Source organism: Crotalus tigris, unplaced genomic scaffold, assembly GCF_016545835.1.
Source record: "Crotalus tigris isolate CLP2741 ecotype Arizona unplaced genomic scaffold, ASM1654583v1 scf7180000019762.1414395, whole genome shotgun sequence".
Taxonomy (NCBI): Eukaryota; Metazoa; Chordata; class Lepidosauria; order Squamata; family Viperidae; genus Crotalus; species Crotalus tigris.
In genome coordinates, this window is record NW_024097700.1 from 1,088,069 (window position 1) to 1,115,849 (window position 27,781).

General features: G+C 36.9%; 1 protein-coding gene across 6 annotated transcripts in view; it reads right to left on the bottom strand.

Annotated features, from left to right (window-relative positions):
* Window positions 1-2,241: 2,241 nt before the first annotated feature.
* SMARCA2 (SWI/SNF related, matrix associated, actin dependent regulator of chromatin, subfamily a, member 2) overlaps window positions 2,242-27,781 on the bottom strand; it is a 115,691-nt gene continuing 90,151 nt past the window's right edge. For 4 of the 6 annotated variants that reach the window (XM_039364493.1, XM_039364494.1, XM_039364492.1 and 1 more), the window contains exons 29-34: window positions 22,077-22,294; window positions 9,998-10,103; window positions 7,569-7,670; window positions 4,769-4,898; window positions 4,339-4,481; window positions 3,092-3,127 (exon numbers count right to left, since the gene is read on the bottom strand). In XM_039364493.1, coding sequence (XP_039220427.1) covers window positions 3,092-3,127; window positions 4,339-4,481; window positions 4,769-4,898; window positions 7,569-7,670; window positions 9,998-10,103; window positions 22,077-22,294 — 735 coding nt within the window. Of the gene's footprint in view, window positions 3,128-4,338; window positions 4,482-4,768; window positions 4,899-7,568; window positions 7,671-9,997; window positions 10,104-22,076; window positions 22,295-27,781 lie in introns of all 6 variants that reach the window. The other 2 variants (XM_039364495.1, XM_039364490.1) reach the window with 1 other exon arrangement.

The following is a 27,781-nucleotide window of genomic DNA, read 5'->3' on the forward strand; positions in this document are numbered from 1 at the left end:
CCTGTGCACATGATCATGTACACCTGATACATTAATAATAAGATTAATAGGGACTTCCTTTTAAAGCAGAGGTCCCCAACCTTTTGAGCACCCGGGACCAGTTCTGTGGAGAGGTTTTTCTGCGGACTGGAGGGGGCGTGGTTTCATGAACTGCCTGCATCCCACAGATGGGGCGTTGCACAAACCGGTTTCTGGCATGCCGCGGCCCGGTGTTGGTCCAGGGATCGGGGGTTCGGGACCCGTTTTAAAGAGAGGGCCTGCTCTAAAATTGTTGTTTTTGAGGCAAAATATGAAACAAATAGAAATAAAGCTCCTTTGTAATCCTCATAGAAATTCTGTAGCATAGGGGAGGATGCAAGATAAACCGGATGTGTATGTGTTGTGTTTTTTGGCATTTTTACAGCAACATGGATAGCAAATGTTGCAAACCATTGAACTCACTCTCAATCAAGCCAGTTTTTTCCAGCTGTTTACAAGGCTTAAGACAAGGGTGTCAAACTCAATTTCATTGAGGGCCGCATCAGCATTGCATTTGCCCTCAGGGGACCGGGTGAGTGCGGCTTACTGGGTGAGCGTGGATGGAGTGGCTGTGGCCTACTGGATGGGCATGGCAAGCTCTACATCGTTCGTGTCAAGGGTGCCTGTGGGTGCCTGGGCAGGAGTGGGACAGATCTGAGGGTCTCTGGCAGAAGGGGGTGGGACTGGGGCAAGCGCCAAGGCATGGTCCATTTCTTCATTCCTCACAAAGGGTGACACCTCCCCAGCATGCACCCGGGGGGGGGCTGACACAGCAGGGGCTGGTTCCTCGCTGTTTCTAGACGGTCTTGTGGAGCTTAGACTGAATGCGTTTCAGCATAGATGGCCACCACAAAATTGTACAGGCCAAGGCAGCGGGGGCCATTCCCTCACTGTTTCCAGGATGGCTTCGCGGGCCACATGAAGCCACTTCGCAGGCCACATCCGGCCTCCGGGCCTTGTGTTTGACATGTCTGGCTTAAGACAACTATTTTATTTCTTTAAGCCTCTCCCATACAAAAAAGCAGAGCAGCGTATTTCAGTTCTAGCATTGTGTTGATATCATTAGCCAAGATCTTAGTCCCCTCCTGGAACAGTGCCCAGCATGACCCCTAAGCCAAACAAAGTTCCTGTTTGGATAAGCCCAAGGACCACAGACAACAACTGAGCGAGAGTTTAGGTCTTTATTTGCTTACACAACAGAAAAAATCCTGCCAGCCTAAACCCCTACACTCTCACTCTAATGGAGATACTGTGAGAGGTTTTAGGGAATGCCTATCCTTACTCTCTTCTTCTGTCTCCTACCAACCCTGAGTTGTGCTGACTCATTTCCTCCCCCTACCACCACTTTCTAGAATGGGCTCCCTCCTCCTTCCTGAGAAATTGCCAGTTCACCGTAGTCCATTGCACTTGGTGCCTCTCCATGGGCATCCTCTTGCACAGTTCCCCAACACTGATGTGGATATTTCTGCTTAAACAGAGTGTCTGACTGGTCCAGCAATAACAGAATGATGTCACTCCCATTTTATTTATGGAATTCAACATTGGCTATTTATTTATTAAGAAAATGTATATTGCTGTCCAACTCACTCACAGTGACTTGGGTCAATTACAGAGATAAACCTCCAATATGCCCCCCACTGCCTCCTGGGAACAACAATCACACCAAACACTTGATGGGCTCCATATCACCATGTCTTCAGGATCTTTTGAAAGAGTGTCAAAGTGGAGGCCAATCTTATTTCTGCAGGGATGATGTTCCACAGGAAAGGAGCCAGCATGGAGAAGGCCCTTCTTCTTAGTCCCACCAATGGACCTCCTTAATAGAGGGGACCTTTAACATATTCAGCCTCCCCACTCTGATGGGTTGGGTAGATATAATTGGAAAAACACGGTTCTTCAAATAACCTGGACTGTTCATTTGTTTTGTTTTAAAATATATATTTTTTATTTTAGTTCACTTATCCCTGACAAGGTACTTGTGAAAAACCCTCAGAGTATCAAAAAAAAAATTGTAATGTTGAAAACTATGTAACATGTGGTAAGTGTAATTCGTAGGGACACGCCTTCTGGAACAGAGCAGCAGCAATAATGAATGTCTGTGAGGTTGACCCAAACTCGGCACCTTGGTTATCTCTCAGTACTTGCGAATGGAGGTGGGGGATCATCAGTGCCTGCCTCTTCCTCCCCACCCCTGCCCTGGTAAAGAAAAGGAAGGACACTTGCTTCAAAATTACTGGAATTTTATTTGCCTCAGGCTTATGACTTGCAACCAAAGACATTGTGCAAAGAAAGCAAAGATTAAGTACACTTTGAGGAAAGGTAACAAACCATAAATGGTAGCACAAAAGAATCTGATGAAAAAAGCCATTCATTATACTATAATCGCAATATTTAACAGCATTTTAAATCCAACTTTTTAGAAGTGGGGAAAAAAAAGAGGGGAGGGGGGGAAAAGTAAAGTTTACAGTAGACATAAATTCCATGTATACAGTTCAAAAAGCATTTCTTTTTCAAGAGATCATGGAGCATAAACTGAAGCAACAAATGGTATAGGATGGGCGAGAGACTAGCTACTGTACATTTAGAAGCTATTAAACAAAACTGCATATTATGTAGCACAATGTAAAACAGATACGGAACTAATAAAACTTGGAAAATTGCCTGATGAGAAATAAAATCACCAGTTGCTTTTAATGGCTCCTGGTTAGCAATGCTACAAAAGACTCTTTTTTAAAAATGTTCTTGATGCCAATGGAGAGCATCTAATCAAATATCGAACCCAGGAATTGTCAAACCATTAGTTAGCTAAATCCAACCCATAGAAATATACTATACTATCCACCCATGTTTTTCCCATCAAAAGGGTTTTCTTTGTTTTTCCTTTGAGGCCTTTTTGGTCACAGTATGTTACATTTTTTTACACCATGAAATATGTTTGTCTGGTACTAACCCTAAAGTTAATTTATAGATGATATGAATACAGAAGCACCCCAATGCCTATCTGATCAAATGAATTCACTGGGTGTAAACCGAGAGAAGAAATTCTGTCTTTACGAATATTCAACTGTGTGGATCACTCGTCGTCACTTCCACTTGCTTCTGACTGGTCCTAAATGGAAGAGGTACAGAGAAAAAGTTAGAATATTCTCAAAATAAAAATGAGTAAAGAAATGGCAATAAAAAACAAGATGGAAGTCTAGAACTAACTGGGCATGCAGGTTCTACTGAACTAAATGTGTTTTAGCTCCTGATGACTACTTCAGAAGAATTTCGCTAGGTCCTTAAAACTCCCTCAAGCCAGCTGAAGGTTATATGTACATGCCACCAAGCCTGTGGTTAAACCACACACAAAACTTACGCTCAGGCTTTCACACAGGAATGTGAAGAAGATTATACCTGGCACTGTCATGACTTACAAAGTTACTGGATTTCTTCTCTCAAGAAAGTTCACTGTAGGGTAATGGATGTAGCTGATCTGTAAGAAGGAATCTTATTTCTGTTAGTGATTGGAGGATTCAGAGCAGGGGCTGCTACTCCACCTGCATCTTTCAAACAGCCTGTCTTGCAACGCAGGAATGGGCTGAACATAAAACGGGATCTCTAGTGGAGCACCAAATATTCATGGCTCCCATTCATTAACAGCAATAAAACAGTTTGATTTCCCTTCTCCTTATAAAATGGGATGCCAACACAGAATCAATGTTTTCAGTTCTAGAACTGAAGATAAATCTCTGGCTTGAGCTTGTATTTAACAGTAACCTGATTTCTTAATTCTAAAATATGATATACTGTATATATGTTGGGGTACCTTGGAATAAATTAATTAGATTTAGAAGATGCTTGACTCCAATTCTGTGCGACATACACTAGTAAGCTGTAATCTAGTAAAGTATAGTTAAAACATAACCTCCCACTCACCTCTATTTCTTACATCAGCGAATTCTTAATACTTAGCTTTTGTACTGACAGACTGAGATTAGAGAGCTACTTTATGTAAACTCAAGGCTTGGTCATCCTCCATAGGATTTTTGAAAAATGCATTGAGATATAATCCCCTGAGCGATTTGCGATGGGCTTGAGAACTACAATCTATTTTGATGTTCAGGACAAGCTGCACATCACTTTTGATATTTTGCCCAAATATGCCGTAAATAAATGCATGGAAAGCAGACTGCAAACTTCACCGCTGATTTCTTTTAAAAAAAATTCAGTCTCCTCCGTAATATTAACATGCAAAGTTTAGTAAGTGTAAAAACTGTGATAGCAGTGAATAGTAAAGAAAAGGAAAAGGAATCAGTGGTCCAATAAGGCCATACTTACATTTTCATCTTGATCCTCATCAGTATCATCATCACTCACAACCGGTTGGGCTTTGAGCCGAACCTGCCGTTTCTTGCCTTTCCCTTTATCTCGGTTTTTGTCCTCTTTTTTGTTTAGCTTAATTTTCACTTTCACAGATTTTGCTGAGAAAGCAGAAAAACTGTTGAGAACCTGAATGCCAACATCGATACCCTAAGAGCAAACATGTATGTCCCACTCTGACCTATAGATTTACAACAACCACAGCTAAGCCATAAAAATGTATTACTTAGCCTGAGCTAATCTGAATAGTAAGAACTCTTATTTTATTGTTATTTTACTAGCCCAAATGGAACCTTCTCTAGTTATGTCTTGAATGGCAAAGATAGTCAGTTTGCCCCCACCCCCAAGTCAGATTGTGCTTGTTCTGGCTTTTGAACGAAAGACTTACATTCGGATTCTGACTCGTCTTCCTCATCTTCTTCTTCCTCGTTGCTGTCTTCCTCACTTTCATCTTCTTTCACAAGCTTCTGCCGTGCACTTTTGAAGACTGACTGAAGAACAATGGAATCCTCATAGATCTGGAGCATGAAAGCAAATGTGTGTCAGCAAAGCAAGCTGCGCTTCATCAAAAATCCACAGCATGGAAGGTTATTTTCTATTCAAACCCACCAAGAGCAGGGCCTCTTCTCTCCCTGAACAAGACATCATTCTTGTTACATGCATTTTATAGGAAATAGCAGTATTAATTTTTTATGCACTAAATTAAATGAGCTTCCATATTATATTGCTTTTCATATTTCCAAACCTATTTTTTTTGCCTAAATTATTCAATCGTGCAGTACTAATGTTATTATGAAAAGCTCTAATTAAAATTTAGATTATAGTCTAGCTGTATATTCAAGATAAAATAAGTGCGCTCCTTGGGTGCTAATTATGGCAGAAAAATAAAATGGCTCATATTTGCTGGTAACAGAATCTTTATGATATAAACTGTAAGTATCTAAAGTGCTCAGCACAGTTACTGTAAGAGGTTATAAAGGACTGCAGTATCCTAACTCAAGTTCTGCTCTCCTGAAAATTCTTTTGGCTTATCCATCAAGAGCCTGAATCACCGTTAACATTTATATCTCTCTAATGATTTCAACCTAGTTAATGCTAACTGGTGGCTGGGGAATTCTGAGAATTAAAGTCCACAGATCTTAAAGTTGCCATCTTGGACACCCCTGATCTAGGCCATGACACAAGGGGGAAAAATGATTTAATGCACAGAATTTGTGGGGCTAGAGGAAACAAGCACTCAATCTTACAATCAGTTCCTGATCTCTCAAATTTTTCAAAGGATTTTTTTATTTTACTTTATCAGCTCATATCACTAAATTATTTGAAGATCATCTTTAAAAAAAACAACTCCGAAGTTTCGATACAGGTAAGTGCATTATATTACTTTTTTTGAATAACAAAAGAAGCTTTGAAACTTAATCTTCCTTCTCAAATGAACTGGTACTATTGCAAGTGATGATTAATAAGACTATAATAACTCAAAGCCATTTCATAGTTATGAAGACATTTAACGCATTTCAGATGATAAAAAGTATAAACTAGATGGTTTATTGCTTTTAAAACTAGTTAGGGGTTCTTGATACTTGCTAGGCTTCCTTGTGTAGTAAAACGTGCAAGCTATAGTGCTAAGACTATAGAGTATTCATTGGGAGTGATATAATGTCCCCACTGTCAATGGCATTGGACAATAGTCTTCTTTGAAGACTGTAAGATTTATAAGATTTCTCCTTAAGAATTCAGCATTATTCCCAAAGAAAAGCAATGTTCAGAACTAACTATTCTAAATCTCCCTCTGGTATGCATGTTGGGTAGCTGCATGTAAAATAGTGTTCCAGGGATTATCAAACTGGTAACTTTAAGGGATAATTTGCTGTTTTCTGAAAATAAATCTTCTATAAAGTGTTCATTGTGTTCCGGTGTTGAGAACTCTTGTAACTCTCCAGTAGTCCAAGTTGAGTTACATTCTTAAATCAAAAAAATACCAAACTTTCCACTATAATTTAAATAATTAAAGGGACAAATCATTCCCTTCCACGTTGTTGTCCAACTAAACAGAAGCAAGGTATGAGATGGTTGATTTTGGGGGAAACTGGGGGCATTGATCAACATCCTGCTCTAATTTTGCCAGAGAATAACTGCAAAATGAAAACAGCCTACATGTATATGCAGTTCTCAGCCCTGCCAGCTTTAAATTCCCCCTTAGCCTTCTTTATCCTCTAGGCTTGTGTCCTCTTCCTGGCGTCATGTGCTCAACAGAAAGCAACTGATAATCTGCAATGCAACTTCACAAGGATTCTGAGGCCTTCTAAAACCTTGTGAGAAGGCCCTGACCTTCATTCTACAAATTGTCAGGTGCCATTCTTGTGATGTTTCGGAAGACCTGTGGAAAGTTCCACGGCCTTAGAAGCCTTATTTGGAAAACGGCAAAAACAGCCTTGGGGAGAAGATTTGTGGTGGTCAACAGCTGCCTCGCCAGGACCAGGTCCTGCCTTGTCAGCAGTGGGGGAAAGATGGCAAAGGTTAACTGAGTATGACTGTAGCCTATAAAATACAGGGTGGCAGAGGCTTTGTGTTATGGCAGCTGATTGTGGCAGGGGCCATGGCAGCCGGCTGAGACTGCTGAAGGTCCCTGCTGCCACTGAGGGATGCCACTGCACAGTGGCCAAAAGGACAGAGATGGGGAGAGGAGACAGGCAGATGGGGAGAGTCAAAGTATCCCTGCAGCTGTAAGTGCAGATGAGTTGCTCAGCCTTCAATTCTGATTGGACACTACAATGGTCGTAACTTTGGGGACTGGGCATAAATACCGTTCATTCAGCACACTGTAACTTTGAACAGCTGCTGAATGCATGGCCGTTAAGTGAAGACTACCTCTAAGTTAAACAGAAAAAAACAGATTTAAAATGATTTTATATAAATAATATATAATAATAATATATTATTATTATGTACAATGTAAACCTAAGATAAAATTTGCATTGCCAGTATTTCCTACTCACGTGCCCACTAAGAAGCAGAGCACGACACCTGGCACCTTCAAATGTGCTGATTTCAGTTCCCACTAAGTATTGGGAGCTAAAATTCCAAATTGAAAGACCCAGGTTGGGGAAGGGAGCTACATTGTACACAGCATTCAATGCAAACACATACATCAATGGCCTCAGAATCAGAAATCATCTGAATCAGACCTGTGATCCTTCTAAGTTGAAGGTCTGGGCATTGTGACACAACAACATCACATCCTTCTCCAAGTCACTGATACTCCGATATTTATGATTACGAATTCTTTCCTAGAAAGAATAGATTTTTTTAAAAAGAAAGGGCAGACAGAAATATTGAAAGGGGGAAATCACATATAAAATTAATTATCAACATGACTCAGAATAAAACAGGTGCAGTTTTGTCCTAAACAATTTAAGCATTGTATCCTGTCAATTAATTAAACTCCTGTCAATTAATTAAACAGCACAAAAACATAGCAGCCCATATTCAGAAAAAGTCAAAACTCTTCACATACTTGATGAAGAACAGAAAACAATACTGAATGAAAAGAAGAATTAAAAATGATACTTCAAGAAGCTATGTGTCTAATCCAGGTAAAAATTTATACATGGCAGAAAAATAAAAATATTGGAGGCTTTAGTGGTGCATATCCCATTGATGTATCTAAAACTGTTATGGACTGCAAGAATGTAATAACCTTATAATGAACAATATTTATGTTGTTATTCTTTACATAAACATCACAGTAAGAGAAAGTACAACATTCAAATTCATTAAAACTGGATGTAGCTATGATGAAATCCATGGGTTAAATGTAACGTTTATTCCATCAGCAAGACCAGTACCATATTTTCCGGCGTATAAGGCGACCCAGCATATAAGACGACCGACTTCGGCACCGATTTCCATGCCTAGAAAGTTGTCTTATACGCCAGAAACTACCATAATTTCTGGTGTACAAGACGACTCGGCGTATAAGACAACCCCTGACTTCGGCGCCGATTTCAACTCTTTAAAAAGTTGTCTTATACGCCGGAAAATACGGTATCTGTGTTTTGTTGATTATTTTCCTCCCTCTCATGCACTTCAACTATATAAGTACTACTTTCCTTTCGATTCTAGAAGGTCTCTTCAATTACAGAGTAAATTTTAGGGGCTTCTTAGGAATGGGGGATAAACCAATGAAGATAACACCACTCTCTTTTGTCAGTGCAATTTTTCTGATTGAGTAGAAGCCTCAGAAGGAGTAAGGGCCCATCTGCTTTCCGGGAAGGCTTGTGCTGGATACCATGTTTGAGATAGCTGAAATATTCTCCTTGTTTTATGCTCCATTATGCATCTCAACAAAGTTTTTTAAATAAAAAAACTTTATAGATTTTTTTATTAATAACCTGGCCATTTTTAAAAAAATCAAAGTTCTAGAGTTTGTGCAGATGCTGTCGGGCACAAACGACCAGACCATGCATGTAGAGTTCAAACTATCTACTTTATTGTTCTCTGCCTATAGTACAGGAATCTCCCCAGGCTGGCAGCTTTCACCTGGGAAAGACCAGATAAGGCTTTAAGGCATTCTGACGGTGGTGGCACGTCAGACCTAGATCTCTTGTATCAATCAATCAATCTTTATTATGGTCAAAGACCAGCAAATAAAACATTAAAACGATAATAATAGTAAAAAAATAAAATAAAAGACAAACAGACTAACATATTGCAATTGGTGGTGGATTAACAGTGGGAAGTTAAAATTTGCCTTATTTTACATACAAAATAGCAGAATTTGGCCACTTTCTGAGAAACTACTTCATACTGATCTGATTCCTTGCTTGAGCCCTGCTCCCAGTTGTGATGGCTGGTCTCCAATAGATGCCTTCAACAACTTGTTAGACTAAGTTTTAAATAACTTATTTACAATTTAATATTACATGCAAAGATTGATAGCAAGCAATATTTTTAGGTTCATTGTATGCAAATATTTACATAATATATTTTTTTATTGAAAAGTTTTATACAAGTTTTTAACAATATCCCCCCCTAGAATAACCCCCTCCCTCCCTCCTCCCTTCACTTCCCAGAGCTGGTTACAGGGTTACAAATAAACAAGCAAATTCTAAATCAGTGGTTCTCAACCTGTGGGTCGGGACCCCATTTGGGGTCGAACGATCATTTCATGGGGGTCACCAAACAACGCAGTCCGCCATTCCCCCCCCCCTTTTCCTTAGCTGTGCTACTCCCTTTTATTCTATTGGATTTTGAAAGCCAATAGAATAGACTCTCTTGAATAGAGTCTAATTCTATTGGCTTTCAAAAGCCAATAGGAATTGTCCAGGCTGTCTCTGCCCTGCTGAGCCCACCAAAAGTCCCATTCTGCAAATGGTGCTGCACCAGTTGAGTAGTCCTCAACTTACGACCGGTTGAGTAGTCCTCGACTTACGACCGGTTGGGGGTCGCGGCATTAAAAAGGTTGAGAACCACTGTTCTAAATAAACTTATCCAATTATACAAATAACAAAATCAATAATGTGCTTTAACTCAAATACAAAACAAATTTAAGCAAACATAATATTTTTAATTAATGTCAGAAACACATTCAAATGCATTTAAAAATTATACTGACCTTAATTTTTTTGAAGTCCACTGGTTTTCTAATTAACTCATAATATTCTGGATATTCTTTTCGAGAAGGCAGCTGAATGAAGACTTCACTTAACTGCCGTCCTGAACTGTAGAAAGGAAGGAAACAAGACATTATTACAGATGAGAAGTAATGCATTGATTCTGTTCTCCATAGGCATTCTTAGACCGTGTGCTAATAGGGATGAGAGCCAAGGCAAATACTGGGAATTTAAACTACCAATTAGTAGGGCCCCATTCAAAAGTAATTTTCCCTGGGAAATTACCAGACGTGGCATTTAGTATGCAAAATATCTTTTAAAAAACATTTTTAATGCTATTATCATTAAAAAAAAGATCCTGCTGTTTGGCATTTCAGAAGCATGGTAGCTTTTCTGTCGTAATATTCATAACTTACCTCATGGACTTGTATCTCAGCAGAAACAAATAATCATTTTTAATATCTGAAGTCACATCTAAACTATCCAGAAGCTGAGGCTTTAATGAATTCCAATGCAAGTGCAGCACAGCTGTACATCTTTATTATTTTGGCAACAGGATGTAACTGCAGACTAGAGTGCCAGTCTGGGATATTTTATCTGCAATTCTTTTGCTTATTTACATAACATGCTTTGCCAATAAGCCAGATCTGTGCATGAAACAATCATAGTCTAACTATTCTTCCTAATGAGGTGAATTTGGGACAGTCTTCATTCAGTCAAGTTTTGAACTTCAACAAAAAAAATACCAGGGGAAAACTACTACAACAGCCAAGACTGATGCAGAGATAGAATCAGCTGAGGGTTTATAGAGAGAGAAAGGCACTTTCTATTATGGTGTTACTTTGTGAGCTCTTCATGCTTGCTAAAAAGGGAATTCTAGTAACCAGTTTGCTTTAAAAAAACAAGGAAAAAAAAGGATGGTTCTTGTATTTTCATGTTCAAGAAATATATTATCAATGTAATTCTTTTGCAAGGAGGAACCTGGATTTGCCATAGGCTAGCTTTGTTTAATAATATTTTCAAAAGCACTGAATAAAGGTATTTTGCCAGAGATACAGTGGTGCCTTGCTTACTGTATATTCTTATACCAGCATCAGAATATTGAATTATGTCCCTAATGGCGCAGGGGGGGGGAACCCCATCCATTGATTTCTATGCTTGACCCAAAAAAGATTTTGTATCTGTCTTTGTGTGTAAATGTATATAAAGGTTGGGAAAAAAATAAATATATTAGGCATTCTTCTAAGAAGAAAAATGTAATGGCTGCAATCAAGGCTATGCTATGCAAATTATGATTAATTTATAGACTAATCCTATTTTAATATGTACATTTCTGTTTCAAATAACATCTTTTAGACATACACATGCGTACATGAAAGAGAGAGAGAAATCTACCAAACATAAAACTCATGTTCACTATTTCTTTTGGTTGCCTAGCAACTACCAGATTATATGGTGAAGAGCAATAGGACCTGCATAAATTAATAGATTGTACAGAAATATGAGTGGCATTTCAGTGTTATAATTGCAGTGGGTCCCACTATTTTTCCATACAAATGCTGTAAGCAAACAAATAAAGACTGTAACTTATGTATTTATGTGTATACCCTATACAAGCGTCTTGCCATAAGGCAACTCTCTTATTTCAAAAGTACCCTATGGGATAAACAGGAATAAATTTGTAGTTAACATGTAGATGCACTCAAAAGGCTCTAGATTTTTTTTTTAATTGGAAAATCAGGTAGCATTCCATTATTAATAATCCAGTATCAATTCAACATTTAAAAGAAACATATACAAATAAATATGAAGTATTTATAGTTTTGTAGATATTAGCCCCATAGCACTATCTGGATACAGGTAGTCCTCAATTTACAACACTTCATTTAGAGACCATTAGAAGTTACAATGGCACTGAAAAAGTATGACATTTTTCATACTTATGACTGCTGTGGCATCCCCAGGGTCACGTGATCACATTTCAGATGCTTGGCAACTGATTCACTTAGCAACAGTGAAAGAAAGGTCGTAAAATGGGAAAAAACTCAACAAATGTCTCACTTAGCAACAGAACCTTTGGGCTTAATTGTGGTTGTAAATCAAAGATTACATGTACCTCGTCAAAGACCAATTTTCAGTTTATACTACAGTGATACTGAATGATACGTTCAATATTATTAATAATGATCCATGCATCATTAATTTTCTAGGTTTGTACAGAACTGGCAATAAGCAAGTGTAAAAGCAAAATTCTGAAGCAAAGTATGAATCTAAAGATGCACACTTCTTATCTCCTAAGCTCAACAAAGGGACGGCTTTAACAAGTGGCATATCCGCCTGAGATTTGAGGATTCTCAAAACTGGATCTTTCTCCATTTTCTTAATACATGCCAAGATGTGGAATAACTGTCCACAAAGATATCCTCAGTCTGGAATTAAGTGAATTCCTAAGCAAACCCATCAAAATCTATCAACATATGTCAACAATTAGGGAGAGTAACTGTCAGCATGGGATACCTAAACACAGAGAATAGACAGAATACTTAAATACAAAACAAACACAAACACTTAGGAACCGTCTGATTCTGCAATCTCTAGAAAAAGTAGAGAGAGAGAAAAAAATGGAAATATTTTTTACTGTTATGAACAAACCCACATGGATCCAAGCTATTAAGACAGAAAAATTATTTTACTAAGTAACAACTTACTGCATGATGTCTTTATTAATGTAATTATGATATTGCAAAAGTTACTTTCCTCATGAGACAGCTCAAGCGTATATGAGCAATCATACAAAAAAATATCAAATTGTACTTTTAGAACTATATGCATTTGATCATTTTTGTTTCAGACTGTGCATTAACACAGGATTCATAACCTTGTAACCACAATTTGAAAGGCAAAGGCATACAGAGGCCGGAATTTTACAGTTGATGGATAACAGGACAGGGATCTTTTGTATCTTATTCCTAGGAAATGCATGCTTAACAAAGCATTAAATGCAGCTAAGTGTGAGATGCAATCAGGCACCATTAATGCCAATGGACATCCCATAATACAAAGGAATGCTTTTGATGTATGAAATGTGACCTACTCGCTGTGCTAAGAGTGGAATGAGAAAAAAGAAACGGGGAAAGGGTCGATCCCTATCTTGGTGAATTGGCTCTAGCCTGGAATTTCGTTTACGTTGTTGAAAGGTTAGAGAGCATAAGCTACCAAGGCAGTATTTTTGTTCAAAACGTTGTGACGTGTCCTCTTTAAAGCACTTGTGAATATTTATTTATGTGTACAGGTATCATACAAGCCTCAGACATTAACATTCACTGGGTAACCTTGGACCACGATCAATCCACTTCCACCCAACCTGACTCTGATTCCTGCTGTGGGAATAAAAATGGAAATAGCAATAGCCTTCTAAAATGGGTGGTATCCACTTGCCTCAACCCACTCGCCACAGCCAACTCACCACGTAACAACAGGACCATTCAACAATTCAATTTAATTATTTAAAATAATTTTAAAAATATTTTAATTTTCGTCATTCACATTTTATTTTGTCCCTCCTTTGGCATCCTTCCTTTGACTATTTCTTCGATATTAGTGTAACTTGCCCTGCAGCGAGTTGTCCTGTGATGAGTTGGCTATGGCGAGTGGTCTCGTGGCGAGCTGGCTGTGGCAAATTGGCTGCAGCAAGTTGGTTGCTGCAAGATGACTGTGTTCAGCAGGTCAGCGGTTCAAATCTCACCGGCTCAAGGTTGACTCAGCCTTCCATCCTTCCGGGGTAGGTAAAATGAGGACTCAGATTGTTGGGGGCAATGTAAATATATATATATATATATATATATATATATATATATATATATATATATATATATATACACACACACACACACACACACACACACACACACACACACACACACATACACACATTGCTTACTGGTGTACACCACTTAGAGAGTGCTTGCACTTAAAGCGGTATATAAGTCTCATAAATAAATAAATAAGTGGTGCGAACCGGCTGAATCCTACCAGCCTGAAAAACTCCCTTTCCCCATGTCTATGGAGATTCTCAGTCATCCAGGTCATGGTTGTCCCAAAGGTGCTTTTTCAAAGGGCAACTGGACTTTGTTTTCCCCTGAAGACGTTTCGCTTCTCATCCAAGAAGTTAGTCAGAACTGAAGAAGCTTCTTGGATGAGAAGTGAAACATCTCCAAGGAAAAACAAAGTCCAGTTGCCTTTTGAAAAAGCACTGTTGGGTCTCTTCCTCCCCCCGTTTAATATAGTTTGATATCATTTTATATCATTCACTATATCTTTTCATACCACTTCTAGCAAACCATCCTTGTTTGTACCACATCAGTAATGTGATTCATTCATTGCCTTTTCCTACTTTAGCTTCTCACCTCTTTCTCTTCAAGGATCTCATAAAGGTTCATCCACCCACCTCTTTCTCAGACTTCTCCTTCCTCTTGACCTGTTCATTCTTTGTGCATTTGATTTACATCATTCGTTCACGTCAATAAACTTCTTTTGTACTGTTGTTCAGTTTTATACCTGATGCACATTCATCCAGCCCTCATCTGTTCTTTATCCTATTTCTTCTCCTTTTACCACATAGGCTTCTGAAGTACTTCACTGCAACTGTATTCATATTTATATTTCTCACAACACATGCAACTCTCACTTCTAGAAACACTCTCACATAATGTGCAAATCAGCAGAATCAGGCTGATATGCCCGGTTGTTTTCTCTTCTTATAAAGTCATTCCTTACTGGAGACCACACATATAATATATTTCTATTAGTGTTTATATTTCTTAACATCTCTTCATTAATTCTCTGTTTTTTAATGAAAATTCTGCAAAGGGACACACATTCATCAACTTGCTCTTTGTTGCCATTTATGTATAACTTGTAATTGCTCACTTTATTTTTCCTATCAAGCAGTATTATCTGGGTCTTTCATGCAAGATATATGATTCTTATTGCATCATACAATCTAATCTAACATTTGCTACACATTATTTGGGTTCTCAGACAACAATACAACATCATCGGTATATAATGTATATGTATTTCTCCATTACCAACCAACATACTTTTAAGAGAGCTGTTCCTTATAAACTTATACATAAATACATTAAACAACCTTGTCTTACTAACTGCTCCTATTTGCTAGGCATTTCATCTATTTTTTTAAGCATACTTTATTTCAACCATAGATTACTTATACATCCAGTAGGATTTTAAACAAGAGTACTTTCCTAGGGCATTTAACAAACTAACCTCCCCACAGTCCTTCCATTTACTCTTCCTGATTTTCTCTCTGTATGGAGGAGCAAGCATTATTTCATTCATTGGGCATAGGAGAAATCTTCGGGCACACATTAACACGTTGTAAGTCATTCCATGACTTAATGTTTCTTCTGTTACACTAGCTATAACTGCAGCCTTGCCATTTTTGACAATCACACATTTCTAATTGCCTTTTTATATTTTTTTCTTGAACACTAATATTTAAGGCATCGGCTTCATTTCTAGTCTTGAAATCACTATTGTTCCTATTATAAGCCTCTCTGAAACACTCTACCCAGCTTTCCCTAAGTTGCGTTATTATTTTTACCATATATTCCGGCGTATAGGGCGACCCGGCGTATAAGACAACCCCCTAGTTCGACGCCGGGTCGCAAGACGATCGATGCTGAGTCACAAGACGATCAACGCCGAGTCGCATACCTAGAAAGTCGTCTTATACGTCGGAAACTACCGGTATTTCCGGCGTATAAGATGATCGACGCCGAGTCGCATGCCTAGAAAGTCGTCTTATACCCCAGAAACTACCTTATTTCCAGCATATAAGACGACTCGGCATATAAGACCACCCCCGAGTTCGGAGGCTGTTTTGACGTTCTCAAAAGTCGTCTTATATGCTGGAATATACGGTAATTCCATTCACTCTTCTGGTAGCTCCTTCTTTAACCCTCTTCACTCACTTCCAAAACAACAGTTTATCTCCATCTCATGGCAAGTTCTTTTTTTAGTTTCTCTTAACTGTTCCTTGCTCTTTTCAGCTATATTCTTACATCCTCCTTTTCACAGCAGTCTCTCTTTTTTGTTTACTTTCCCCCCCCTCATCTACAGCCTATTTTCATTCCTCTCCAGCATAAAACACGTATTTCATATTTTCCATTAGTATAATTCCATAAGATTATTCTGTGGCTTTCGTAATAGAATTCTTTTCACTGTGTGGCAAGCAGATTTCACACCTTATTTTCTTAGCTCCTTTTCTTTTGTGCTTTTTCTCCAATATTCACTCTTGACAGACTAAAAACTGATGTATCCCACATACAACACATTCCAACAAAATGAATATCCACACAACTTTATCAAAAAGTCCCTGAGCACTCAACCCAATACAGCACAACCAAAACAAACCCTAAAAAGAATTACACTGCCATACATCAAGAATATATCAGAAACTACCAAGACTACTACAGCCACATGGAAACGGCATTGTACATAAGCCAACTAAAGCCCTTCAAAACATCCTAAGCAGACCAAAAGACCCAACAACCCCAGAAGAAAAAACAGGAGTCATCTGCAACACAAAGTGTAATGACTGCAACAACCCCTATGTGGGACAAACAGGCAGAAAACTGGCAGAATGCATCCACAAACACCAACGAGCAGTCAGAAGACATGATGAAAATTCCTACATTTCACAACATACAGACAGATTTAACCATAGTTTCAGTTGGGAAAATTGTGACCATCCTAGACCAAGCCAAGTCCAAAAACACTAATTTCTAGAAGCGTGGCTCAAATCAACCATCAATAGACATATAGACATTAACAACATGAAACTATCACCCAGCCCAAAAAGAAACTAAAAGACCCAAGGCACCTCTCCTCCAGCAATCAGCATCCAGAGCAGCATAATTTAATTCCATGTGTTATGAAATTAACTCCAAGGTTAACATCAGATCAACAATCAAGCAAACAATACCCCAGTCAAAAAACTGCCAAAGAGCCAACAATAAACAGACCAACCAAAGAATCTCGAAGACCACGCCCACCAGCACTGACAGGCAAGCCACTAGAATATAAACTGACAGCCAAACCCCACTTATTAGAACTGATGCTGTTACCTAGTCTGGGTAATGAAATGTCTGTAACAAAATAAGCAAGCTCAGAGAGCATCAAGGACCCCTCATTCCTCACATTTAAAACTTCCCATAACAGATAAGAGATTTCACTCATTCTCTAAACCTTTCAGCATAAATAATCAAATCCATCATGCTTCCTTATTCATTTTCATTCATTTAAATTATGCTTAAATCATGTATTTCAAACAAGATCTTTTCCTAACCAGATATTCACTAACCATTCTCATTTACACTCGGATCTCTGAATGGTCATAACTTTTTCTATAATATCTTATCTTGTTCCTACCCATCCATTTATGTGATCCAGAGAATTTTTCCCTTCGATTACACTTGTTCAGATAGTGAACAATTTTCCTTAAATTGATATTTGATTTTTCCACTGGAACATAAGATGCAATTACATTATCATTAACCTACAAATTATTAGTTTTGTATATAGTCACAACAACCTATATTACAACAATTCGAACTTTCTGATTTACATTGTAGGCCTTCTATTCATATCTAAAACTCCAGCTATATTTCTCTCAATAAATTTATCAATTCCTCTCCATTGGATCATATCACTTTTATTCATATATATTATATTGCTCCCTTTTAAATTTCAGAGACGTGCAATATAACAGTATATATTAATTTATGGTCATTACAATATATTTCTTCTACATTCAAAGTTACAATCTGTGTTCTAATCAAAACCAGGTTGGGCCACAGATACTGATCTCCACTACTCATTATAGTTTTTGTTAACTAAAGTTCATCTAATGCTACTGATATCAAAAAAATATACAGTAGAATAAAAATTTGTAACTAAATAAATAGGAAATGGTCACATGCCAAAATATGCTTAATTTGTCTACCCCACTGATTCTCTTTAGGATTGCAGTTAAAATTGGTTTAACGATTTCACACTGAATCATTCAATTTGTGAAAACTAGAGTTCAATGTACTCTAGTTTATTTTATTATTTTATTTTATGGAAAATATTGATTATAATATCAAGCACCTTTAAACGTTTATTCAAATCATTTCACCAGTCTCATTTCCCATCCAGATTTATTGAAAAGTTTTACCAAAAGCTCTCATTTGGAGAACTTTCCTCTGCTCTACAATAGATTTGCAAATTAATGAAGTTTTGTTCTCACAAAAACTAGCAAAAATCCCCTGGAAAGAGCTTACTAATTACTGATCAGCCAACACAACAAAGTTATTTCATTCACATGTTTTTTTGTTCACCCACACCTAGTGGCACCATTTTTTAAAGTTTCTATAAAAAAAAGGTAAAGTCCAAGAATATCCATTTCTTAAATATATATTTAAATAACCTTTGTAACAATATCTCAGAGATGGATTTTGGAGAACTTCAAATAAAAGCCAACTTAAATAAATGCAGTTAGTTCATTCTGGCAACTATCTACTAATAAGAATGTTTTAAATCCACAGCATGATAACACTTTGCATAAAATAATCTTTCTGATTTCTGTGCTCTGTGATATCTAAGGTCAGAAAACTGACCAAATGACTATGGTCAGAAAACTGCACTAGCAATGAAGTTACTAATGAAAAACAAAGTTCCCTCAATGGCATTTAGTCCACTGTTCATGTGTGTGTGTGTGTGTGTGTGTGTGTGTGTGTGTGTGTGTGTGTGTATGTTTATATACATATACACACACACACAAACACACACACACACACACACACAAAGTACTGTCAGTTTCCTTGGGTTTAAATTAGGTTGTGACGTCCAACAGATCTGCACAGTCTTCATTATAGTTTGTACAGCCTTGAACAGGGGTCTTCAAACTTGGCAACTTCAAGACTTGTGGACTTCAACTCCCAGAATTGAGTTGAAGTCCACAAGTCTTAAAGTTGCCAAGTTTGAAGACCCCTGCCCTTGAACATAACCCAGGAATGCCTGCAACATGCTTTGCCACCACAGTAGACATTATTTTATATTTTTTGAAAAATTAACGTGAAAGGTTCAAAATCCCCTGCATAAGCCTACAGGCAGAGTGATGTAAGAAAGCCGAATATATTTAGTAAATATGTCGTTGAAAATCCTGAACCACTCCATTATTTCTGGGTTAGTTAAAAAGGATTCTTACATAAGTAAACTTAAAACTCAAAATAAGAAAGGGAGCTACAATGTTTCTAGTCTTAGATTAAAATCCTACCCACCTCCTCCTCTGTAGAAGGCTGCTTGAATGGTGCCCAAAGCACAAAAAACATTGTGCTTAGGCATGAAGACTCACGTGAAATTCAGGTAGTCCTCGACTTACAGCAGTTCATTTAGTGACAGCTCAAAGTTACAGCGGCACTGAAAAAAAGTGACTTATGACCGTTTTTCACACTCACGACATTGCAGCATCCCCATGGTCACGTGTTCAAAGTTCAGACCCATGGCAACTGACTCATATTTATGATGGTTGCAGTGTCCCGGGATTATGCGATCACCTTTTGTAACCTTCAGACAAGCAAAGTCAATGGGGAAGCCAGATTCACTTAACAACCATGTTACTAACTTAACAACTGCAGTGATTCACTTAACAACTGCGGCAAGAAGGATCGCAAAGTGGGGCGAAGCTCACTTAACAAATGTCTCAGCGACAGAAATTTTGAGCTCAGTTGTGGTGGAAAGTCAAAGACTACCTGTATTTAGAAAAGAGCCATGCATAGGCTACAGAGGTTTTCCCTAAAAGCCCCACTTCTTCACACACCCAATTTGTCTGAGATCTGCTGACAAGAACCACATCATTAGTGTCATAGATCCGACAGATGAAACTCTTCAAAGAACTTCGAGGCATTGTTTACCTTAAAGAATCTTTATTTGAAAAGCATTAGCATCGGCACTAACACAATCGAAGCCAAAAACTGGATTCCCCTCCCTTGAGCACATAGTATCAAAACACAATTCCCTCCTCCAATTAACAGTCATGAATCACATTCCCCAATTAATTTGAAATGCAGGTTCTCCCTCCATTTCTCTCTTATCATGTCTTATTTCATTAACCTTGGTTCACACACTTAAGTCCAGTATTATTATGTCTATCTAAACTCTCATGCACATTCCTCTCTCCAGCATCATCTAACTCTAAGAGTAAAACATAAGAAGAAAGTGGTTGCATCTCCATCTGTTGTCAAAGCAAAAACATCCGATGTTAGCAGCGTAAATTAGTAGTACACTTTGAGGAATAACTCAAGAAGAAAGAGCAGAAAGGACCCATTTGGGTTAAAATTTAGCTACTGTCCCAAACATTAATTATCACCCTAGAACTGTATTTAAACAGGGCAGCTTTATTAGCTTGCATCCTAAGAATCATCCTTATAACTACATAGCCAAACACAGGGGGTTGAAAGTTGCTTTCGATTGCTTTGCATCTTGCCTTGACTTTGCCCTGCTATTTTCTTTGTATTGTAATGTATGCATGTAAAACAGCTGTGGGCAATGGGCAGCCCTTCACAACTCTTTAGGGTCTGTTCCATGCTACTCCAAGGTACCATTCAGTTGGCTAAAGTATCGCAACCGTTTCTTCACAGTTACAAGAGAAATTCTATATCAATGCTCGGAGGAAAATAATACAATTTTACACAAAGTATCATTCTTCAGTACTGAGGAGCTGTTTGCAGATATGCAATGATTACTGAAAATGTAACAGCCCTTGAGGAATGGGAGAAGGGCCAATTATTTTCCCAGCCGCATTATGGTGTTTCAGAAGCTTCTGAACTTGCCTCACAATTAAAAGACTAAACATATGTCTCTAAATAATTCTGAATTTGTTTTTAAAACTAAAAAAACAAACTTTATTGGGTGATCCCAAGAATTCTGTCCTCCAGAACTAAAAATGCTTTAAAATGTGTTGGACTAGTCTAGTTTTCTTGAGAGGAATAGAAATAAGTTTTAAAATTCACTATTTGGACCAAGAATACACAACCTGTTGACTCAAAGTTAGTGGGGTTTATTGAAGGCCACATCCAAAAAGTCTATGATGGGGGAGTTAAGGGTGAAGGGAAAGCACAAAATGAATACTGAGGGTCTGATGGTGACATTTGGACTGACTGTTTTTCACCTTTAAATTACATCCTTTTGTGTGAAGGATGTCTTGATATCTTGCTGGTATAAATAAATTGAGAAAGCCTGACTATTGTGCTCAATATAACCAAAAAGGGCAACTATCTGTGTTCTTTGTTGCAGTGTTTATTTTTTTATTTATTAGAACTCTGCTTACTTGCACAGAGTTCCCAATACAATACATAATAATCACGTCACTGGTGTTTCAAGGAACCTACTAAATTTACTGCTAGCTATGCAAAAGTTCCCAAGTTTTTCTTTATAAAGTCCCCAGAAGAAGCTTCAACATTCACTTTCTGAAGCACTACTATGAGACGGAGAAATTTTTATTCTTTTAAGAAAAGTTTTTATGTGGATGAAATATGAAACTATTATTTAAGTAGTACAACTTTTCTGTATAACTTTATATAGATGGCAGACTGCTTATTTTGATTGAAACAAACTTACTTTCTTCTCTATCTACCCATCCACAAGCATATGCAGCATGCACACATGTACAGACATACACACCCTGGACCTATTTATACTCTCATTTTAGGACAATACTACACATATTTATCTTGAATTCATAAGCAGTGATACAAGAATATAGACAAAATGTTTGTCTTTCCAAATATGTTTGTGTGTGTCGGTTTATGCATGTAGGTTTTTTTTTTGTGTGTGTGTGTGTGCGTGTGTGTATATACACACAAATTTCAAATTTAATAAGGGTTTTATATGAAACAAATTTCTAGAATTCTATGCAAGGGCACCTTAATGTCAAACTATGGCATGATGAAAATTTGGAAAATGCAATTTGTTCCAAAGAAACTAAAGTGCTGATTACGAAAAACAGTACCTTACCTGTCCTTATAATTGATCACTGTATCAATTATGGCATTCATTTGCTTTGTCAATTTAGGTGGATTGGGTGACAATTTTTCAGCCGGGGGCCTTCCTCTCCTCTTTTTTGCCTTCTCGCCGTCTTCTTTGCCCGAATCCTTGTCCACATTTCTTCTCCTTTTACGTTTTTTAAGCCGAACCTCCTCTTCCATTTCTTCCAAGTTGCCGTCTTCAATTGCCTATTAATTAGGAAAACAGGAAAATATACACAGATTTGTAAAGATGCAGAGAATAAATATATACTAAATGAAGTCTAAATGGTACAAAGAACTTTGTAGTGTTTATGAGCTGAACAGTTTGCAAGTTCAAGTTGAACAAAAGAATTTTAGGGATCATCAATCGTCTTTAGAAACACAGCGATACCATTGTTCGTAAGTAATCTGATTGTAGAGAGGAAGGCCAACCCCAAAAGGCATTTGTTGCTACAAGAGTACACACTCAATTAAGTAATGATCCATTGTATTCTTTAAAACAATTACATTCAGACATCATTTTAAAGATATTTTTATATATAGGGCAATTTTAACAAAGCAAAACAAAAATTCCTTTAAAATATATTCACACACATTCCTCTTTTTGCAAAGGAGTTTACAAACAGAATTTCAAACAATGTCTCCATATTATACATCTAAAGCGACGTGTTTTTCCTTAATACAATGCCTACTCACAATGCAGAAGTAGCAAACAATGCATTGTTTGATACCTAAAGAATAACAGCATTATGGGGTGAGGAAAAAATAACACAATTCAAACACATTAAAGGCAACATATACTAGTTTAAAATTTACCTGCAAACATGAACCTTAAATGACAGCCAACAACACTATACAATGACAGAATGAAAAATGCTGCAAAACCAGATCTGATTTAAAAGAAATTGTTCAGACTCTCAGAAATATATGTAACAATCAGGGAATCTGAACTTTAAAAAATAAAAATAAAAAAAAATAAACAAAAGAAAAAAAATCAGATGTGGGTAGTTCTGTTTTACAAACAGCTTAAAATTAACAAGGTGTTGGAGAAAAAGAAAGAAAGAAAAATACAACCCTTCTTTTAAAAAATAAATTACATCAGCCTTTATAATGCTTTCTCAAATCATAAATGTTGACACTCTCCTTTCTGCTCCCCTATAATAACTAAGATACATGCAAATGTGAATCAATCCTTTCTCTGAGCTGAAACAGCTCTAATCGTAAGGCAATTACCTTCATTTTGCCACAGCATCAAACATGGCTAATATTTATGATCATGTGAGTGTAACAATCAATATACAAAGAGTGATTACATCCCAGACACAATTCCTTTCACTGGGTTATGTTGCTTGCAAAACATTTTGTGAATAAACCTGGTACATCAGACAAAACAGGCTGGCATGTTAAAAATGCCAGGGAGATTTCAGCCTCTATTTCTTATTCATCCTTCGATGTGCAAATCCAACGAACAAACATGAACACAGAATCCTGAGGGAGAGACGCTAACCCAGGCCTTAATAATCAAAAGACAATTTCCACCATGCTTCCACAGCGTTCAGCAAACCACTATGAAGCAGCTCAAGATTTGATGAGTTAGGTGGGAGAAAAGAGAATATGAATATGAATATATCTATACATATATATGTGTGTGTGTGTATATATATATATATATATATATATATATATATATATATATATATATATATCTGCACACAAATTCATTAATATTCATTTGGCTAAAGCAGGACACCCACTACACATCACAGCAGCTCCCGAAGATTATGCAAAAAAAAAAAAAAAACTGTTCTGCAAATCTTGGAAGCTAGAAATTCTATTAATAAATACAGCATGCAGGGCTGTCAACAGTTAATGTTATTGCTTCTCCTTAAGCACTCATTTGTACACAGAAAAACACAGAGAACATCAGCTTTTGATGTGTTACACACCTACACATGCCTGCGATGTAGTTCTACTGAATCTTCAAGACGGCAATGAAAAAGGATATTTACCTTACCACTATCAGCAGGCTGGCTATCGGAAATCACAGTTAGTGGGGATAAAATTAACAAGCCAGCAAAGCAGCGAGCTGCTAGTCTCTTCATCAGCTGATCAGGAAAAAAAAAGAGAGCTGGGGAAAGGCTATGTTTTCATATACAAGTAATTTTATTTTACTGAAAAGGCAACACTGAAAGGAATGTAGATACTCAAATCTGCCGTTTCATTCTACTACCTACCACAAGGCCCAAAGCCTTCTCCCTTCAAGCCTCTTTAATATTGACAACTACTTATCATATTTTCCCATTATTATTCCAGGAATACAAATAGAAATTATTTTTCGGCAGAGTAGTTATTGATTCCTGGAAGCATTTTAATTATAGTATCAATATTTTAAAAACCCAGATATATAAATATACATATATATATATATTTTAAAAAAGTGAAACAGTGAAATCTGTATTTTAAAGCTATATTGCATCCAAGACTGCTTCATTATTCATAGCTAATTTAAATTTACTGGGATTGATTTAAATACCAATTCCCTCCCCCCCTTTTTTTCTAACCTTCCTGGTTTAACATCCTTTTGGAAATGTTTTTTTAAAATTAAACGAATCAAACAATCTATTTTTCTCTCTCTCTGCTCACAAATAAGCATATACCACTGGTCTAATAATTTCCACATACCATGCCGGCTTGAATTTGCCTTTCAATTTTTTTTTTTGTAAAAACAATATTGCAATGGAGATTATAGATTTTTATAAATATATCCATTATACGTTTTTGTGTGTTTTATAATTTTGTGAATAGCAGACAAAGGCTGCTAAATTATGAAGCATGATTTTTTTTAAAAAAATCAACAATTTTAATAAAAATATATTCTCAGCATTTTGTGAAAGATTTGTGAAAATTCATACAGTTACCAAATTAAAGTTCTGATGTACCAAGTGTATAATTTTAATCAGATGAAGTGGTGCCCAATTTTAATTTGTGATTTGTATTAATTATGTGAACAATCAATTTAAACCTTTTAAAACGGACAAAATGTAAATGAGCATATGTAGTCTTTCTAATGTGACACCATTTTGTGTATTTCATAGTCTGCAAACCCTATATTTTATTAATAAGTCTCAGCAGAATCTACACTATTCCTCTGAAATAGATGCCATTGTACCTGATTACAAATTTCTACGAAATAGATGTTACAGTACACAACTACAAATTTTTAATAACGCTAGCTTTCCAACAAGCACACTGTGAGCAGGTGCCTACAGTAACACTTGCTTCTTCTCAAAATCTTTCCCAGATCATTTAATATAGTTCTCCAAAGCAAACTCTACTGATATATCAGACCGACAATGCTGGATTTCACTAATAGTAATGAAACCAGTCCTAGAACTACTTATACCTGATACAATGATATGTAACCAACATCAGTAAAACACAGTTGCAGCATACTTCCCAGTTCTACTGTTTCAGTGTAACACAAAGAAATAAAGCAGTAAAAAAGCAGCAAACCACCACTGATTTACTTTTGATTGGAAAGTGATGGAAACTGCCATTTGAATTATTTCATTTAAGCTCAAAAAATGTCTGTAATTGTAGAAAGCAATTGGTTGCAAGTACTAACCCAACCCTTCCCTAAATCCCTTCCCTTCCTTTTACATCAGCAGTGTTTTTGTTAAAACGGGGGAGGCAAAAATAGGTGACACAAACACATATTACTAAATTCATCTCTCTCTTTACCTAACTTTATTCCCACAATAGCAAATCTCACAAAGTTGGTTGGTTAGTTGACAGAAAGTTAAGGGACCCCAAATCACATTGTGCTATGTTGAAACTTGAACCTGACTCTCCTTTGCCCAATTAATTCCACTACTCTGCCACACTGGTTTTTAGTATAATTAGATTAATTCATATATTTTTTTAAATAAAGTAATCAAAAGCAAAAATCCAAAATCTTTCACATTTATGAACTGCTAGGAGCCTATCAGCTCTTTCAGGTCAAAAAATTCCACAAAGACTATCAAAATTCTACTTTATTGCCACAGAGTACAATAAGAAAATCTTGGATGTCTGATAAAGTTTTTTTTTTCTCTTTCTCTCCCCAAAGAAAATCAGGGTAAGTCTTGAGTTTCTTTCTTTTATACCTTTATTAAATCACTCCCCATCTTGCTCACTATACAATACTTACAACTTATTTATGTTACATATGCAAAAGACACTTCCAAAAATAGGGAATATGTTCCCTTGTGATCTGAATAAAGTCCCCAACCTCTGTTTTAAATCTATGCATTTTTACTTGAATTTTGCAACATAGTATTAATTTAGTCTACATGTATTTTATATATCTAGGTGTTTACAATATCATCATGAGAGTAAAAAGAGTGGAAATGGAAATGGGCTGGTCACATAGCAAGAGAAACACATGGCAGGTGGACCAAGGCAGTCACAGAATGAATCCCACTTAATTAAAAAGCGTCCACGAAAGAGACATAAAACAAGATGGACTGACGACCTCAGCAAGTATTGCGGGCCCAATTCGCAAAAGAAAGCTCAGGCCCTTATAGGTTGGAAACACGCAGAAGAGGCCTTCACATCCTGCAATGGATAGACAATGGCTAAAATGAGGGTGATGATGATATACCTAGGTAGACAATGTATTTTAATTACTTTGCGATCTTTTAAAAATATTTATTAGATGGTAGTATAAATAATCAATTGATAGTCTAATAAAACTGCAAATATTTTCCTGAAAGTATACATGATTTGTGATTAGATTATTTGTTATGTGATTATTATTATTTAAAATTTTCTCAGATTATTGCATTGTTGTACAGTCAGCCACATGTTTAGATTGGATTGGGCATTTTTATCAACCTATAGTATTATTATGTATTATTAGCAGCAGTAGCAGCATGCTATCTTTCTCATAGTTAATGTACCATAAGACATATACAAGTTGTTTTGATTCCATAAGCATATACGGGTATCATCAAGTGAAGAAATTCTGCATCTGTTTCCTTGTAAATCAAATTTCTAAGGCAGCCCAATTCCATAAGGACTCTGGGTGATGTACAGCATTAAAAATAGTTTTACTTTGTTGTTCGGAGGCTAAGCACACACTTTTCACATAAATCTCCCAAGTGCAATCCCTGGTTTCTCCAGAGTAGGGGCAAGAAAGACTGATATCTTCAGAATAAACTGCAAGAAATCTTATTAATTCAGCAATGAAGGGAGGGATAGCCCTGAAGTAGGCAGACCACAATTTAAGTTTTTAAAAGGCAGCTTCCTGTGTGCCTAAGGGATGACAGGAATCACAAGTGTTAGCCAAGCTGCTATTTTTCAAATCATTTTGGATTCACTATTTCTGGAATATTGCCATGTAGGTCAGCTCTGCTTATATGGCAAGTAAAAACACTGCTTTGTGCTTATGTGCATATGTCCTAACTTCTTTTTTATTTTAATAGCTAGCATTTCTTTGTCTTGTATTCAGCCTCTGAGAAAGCCACCTTTTTAAAGACAGGGTTATGATTTTGTTGAAATTCTCTTCGTATCAATCATGCAATCTATTTCAAGCACCTGATCAACCCCAAGCAAGTAAGTCCCAGATGTTCGATCACAGAACACAACTGTCAGGAAAGAGCATTTAGGAATATTCCAAACAACAAAGATTCTCTGAAGAATTAAAACATCTGG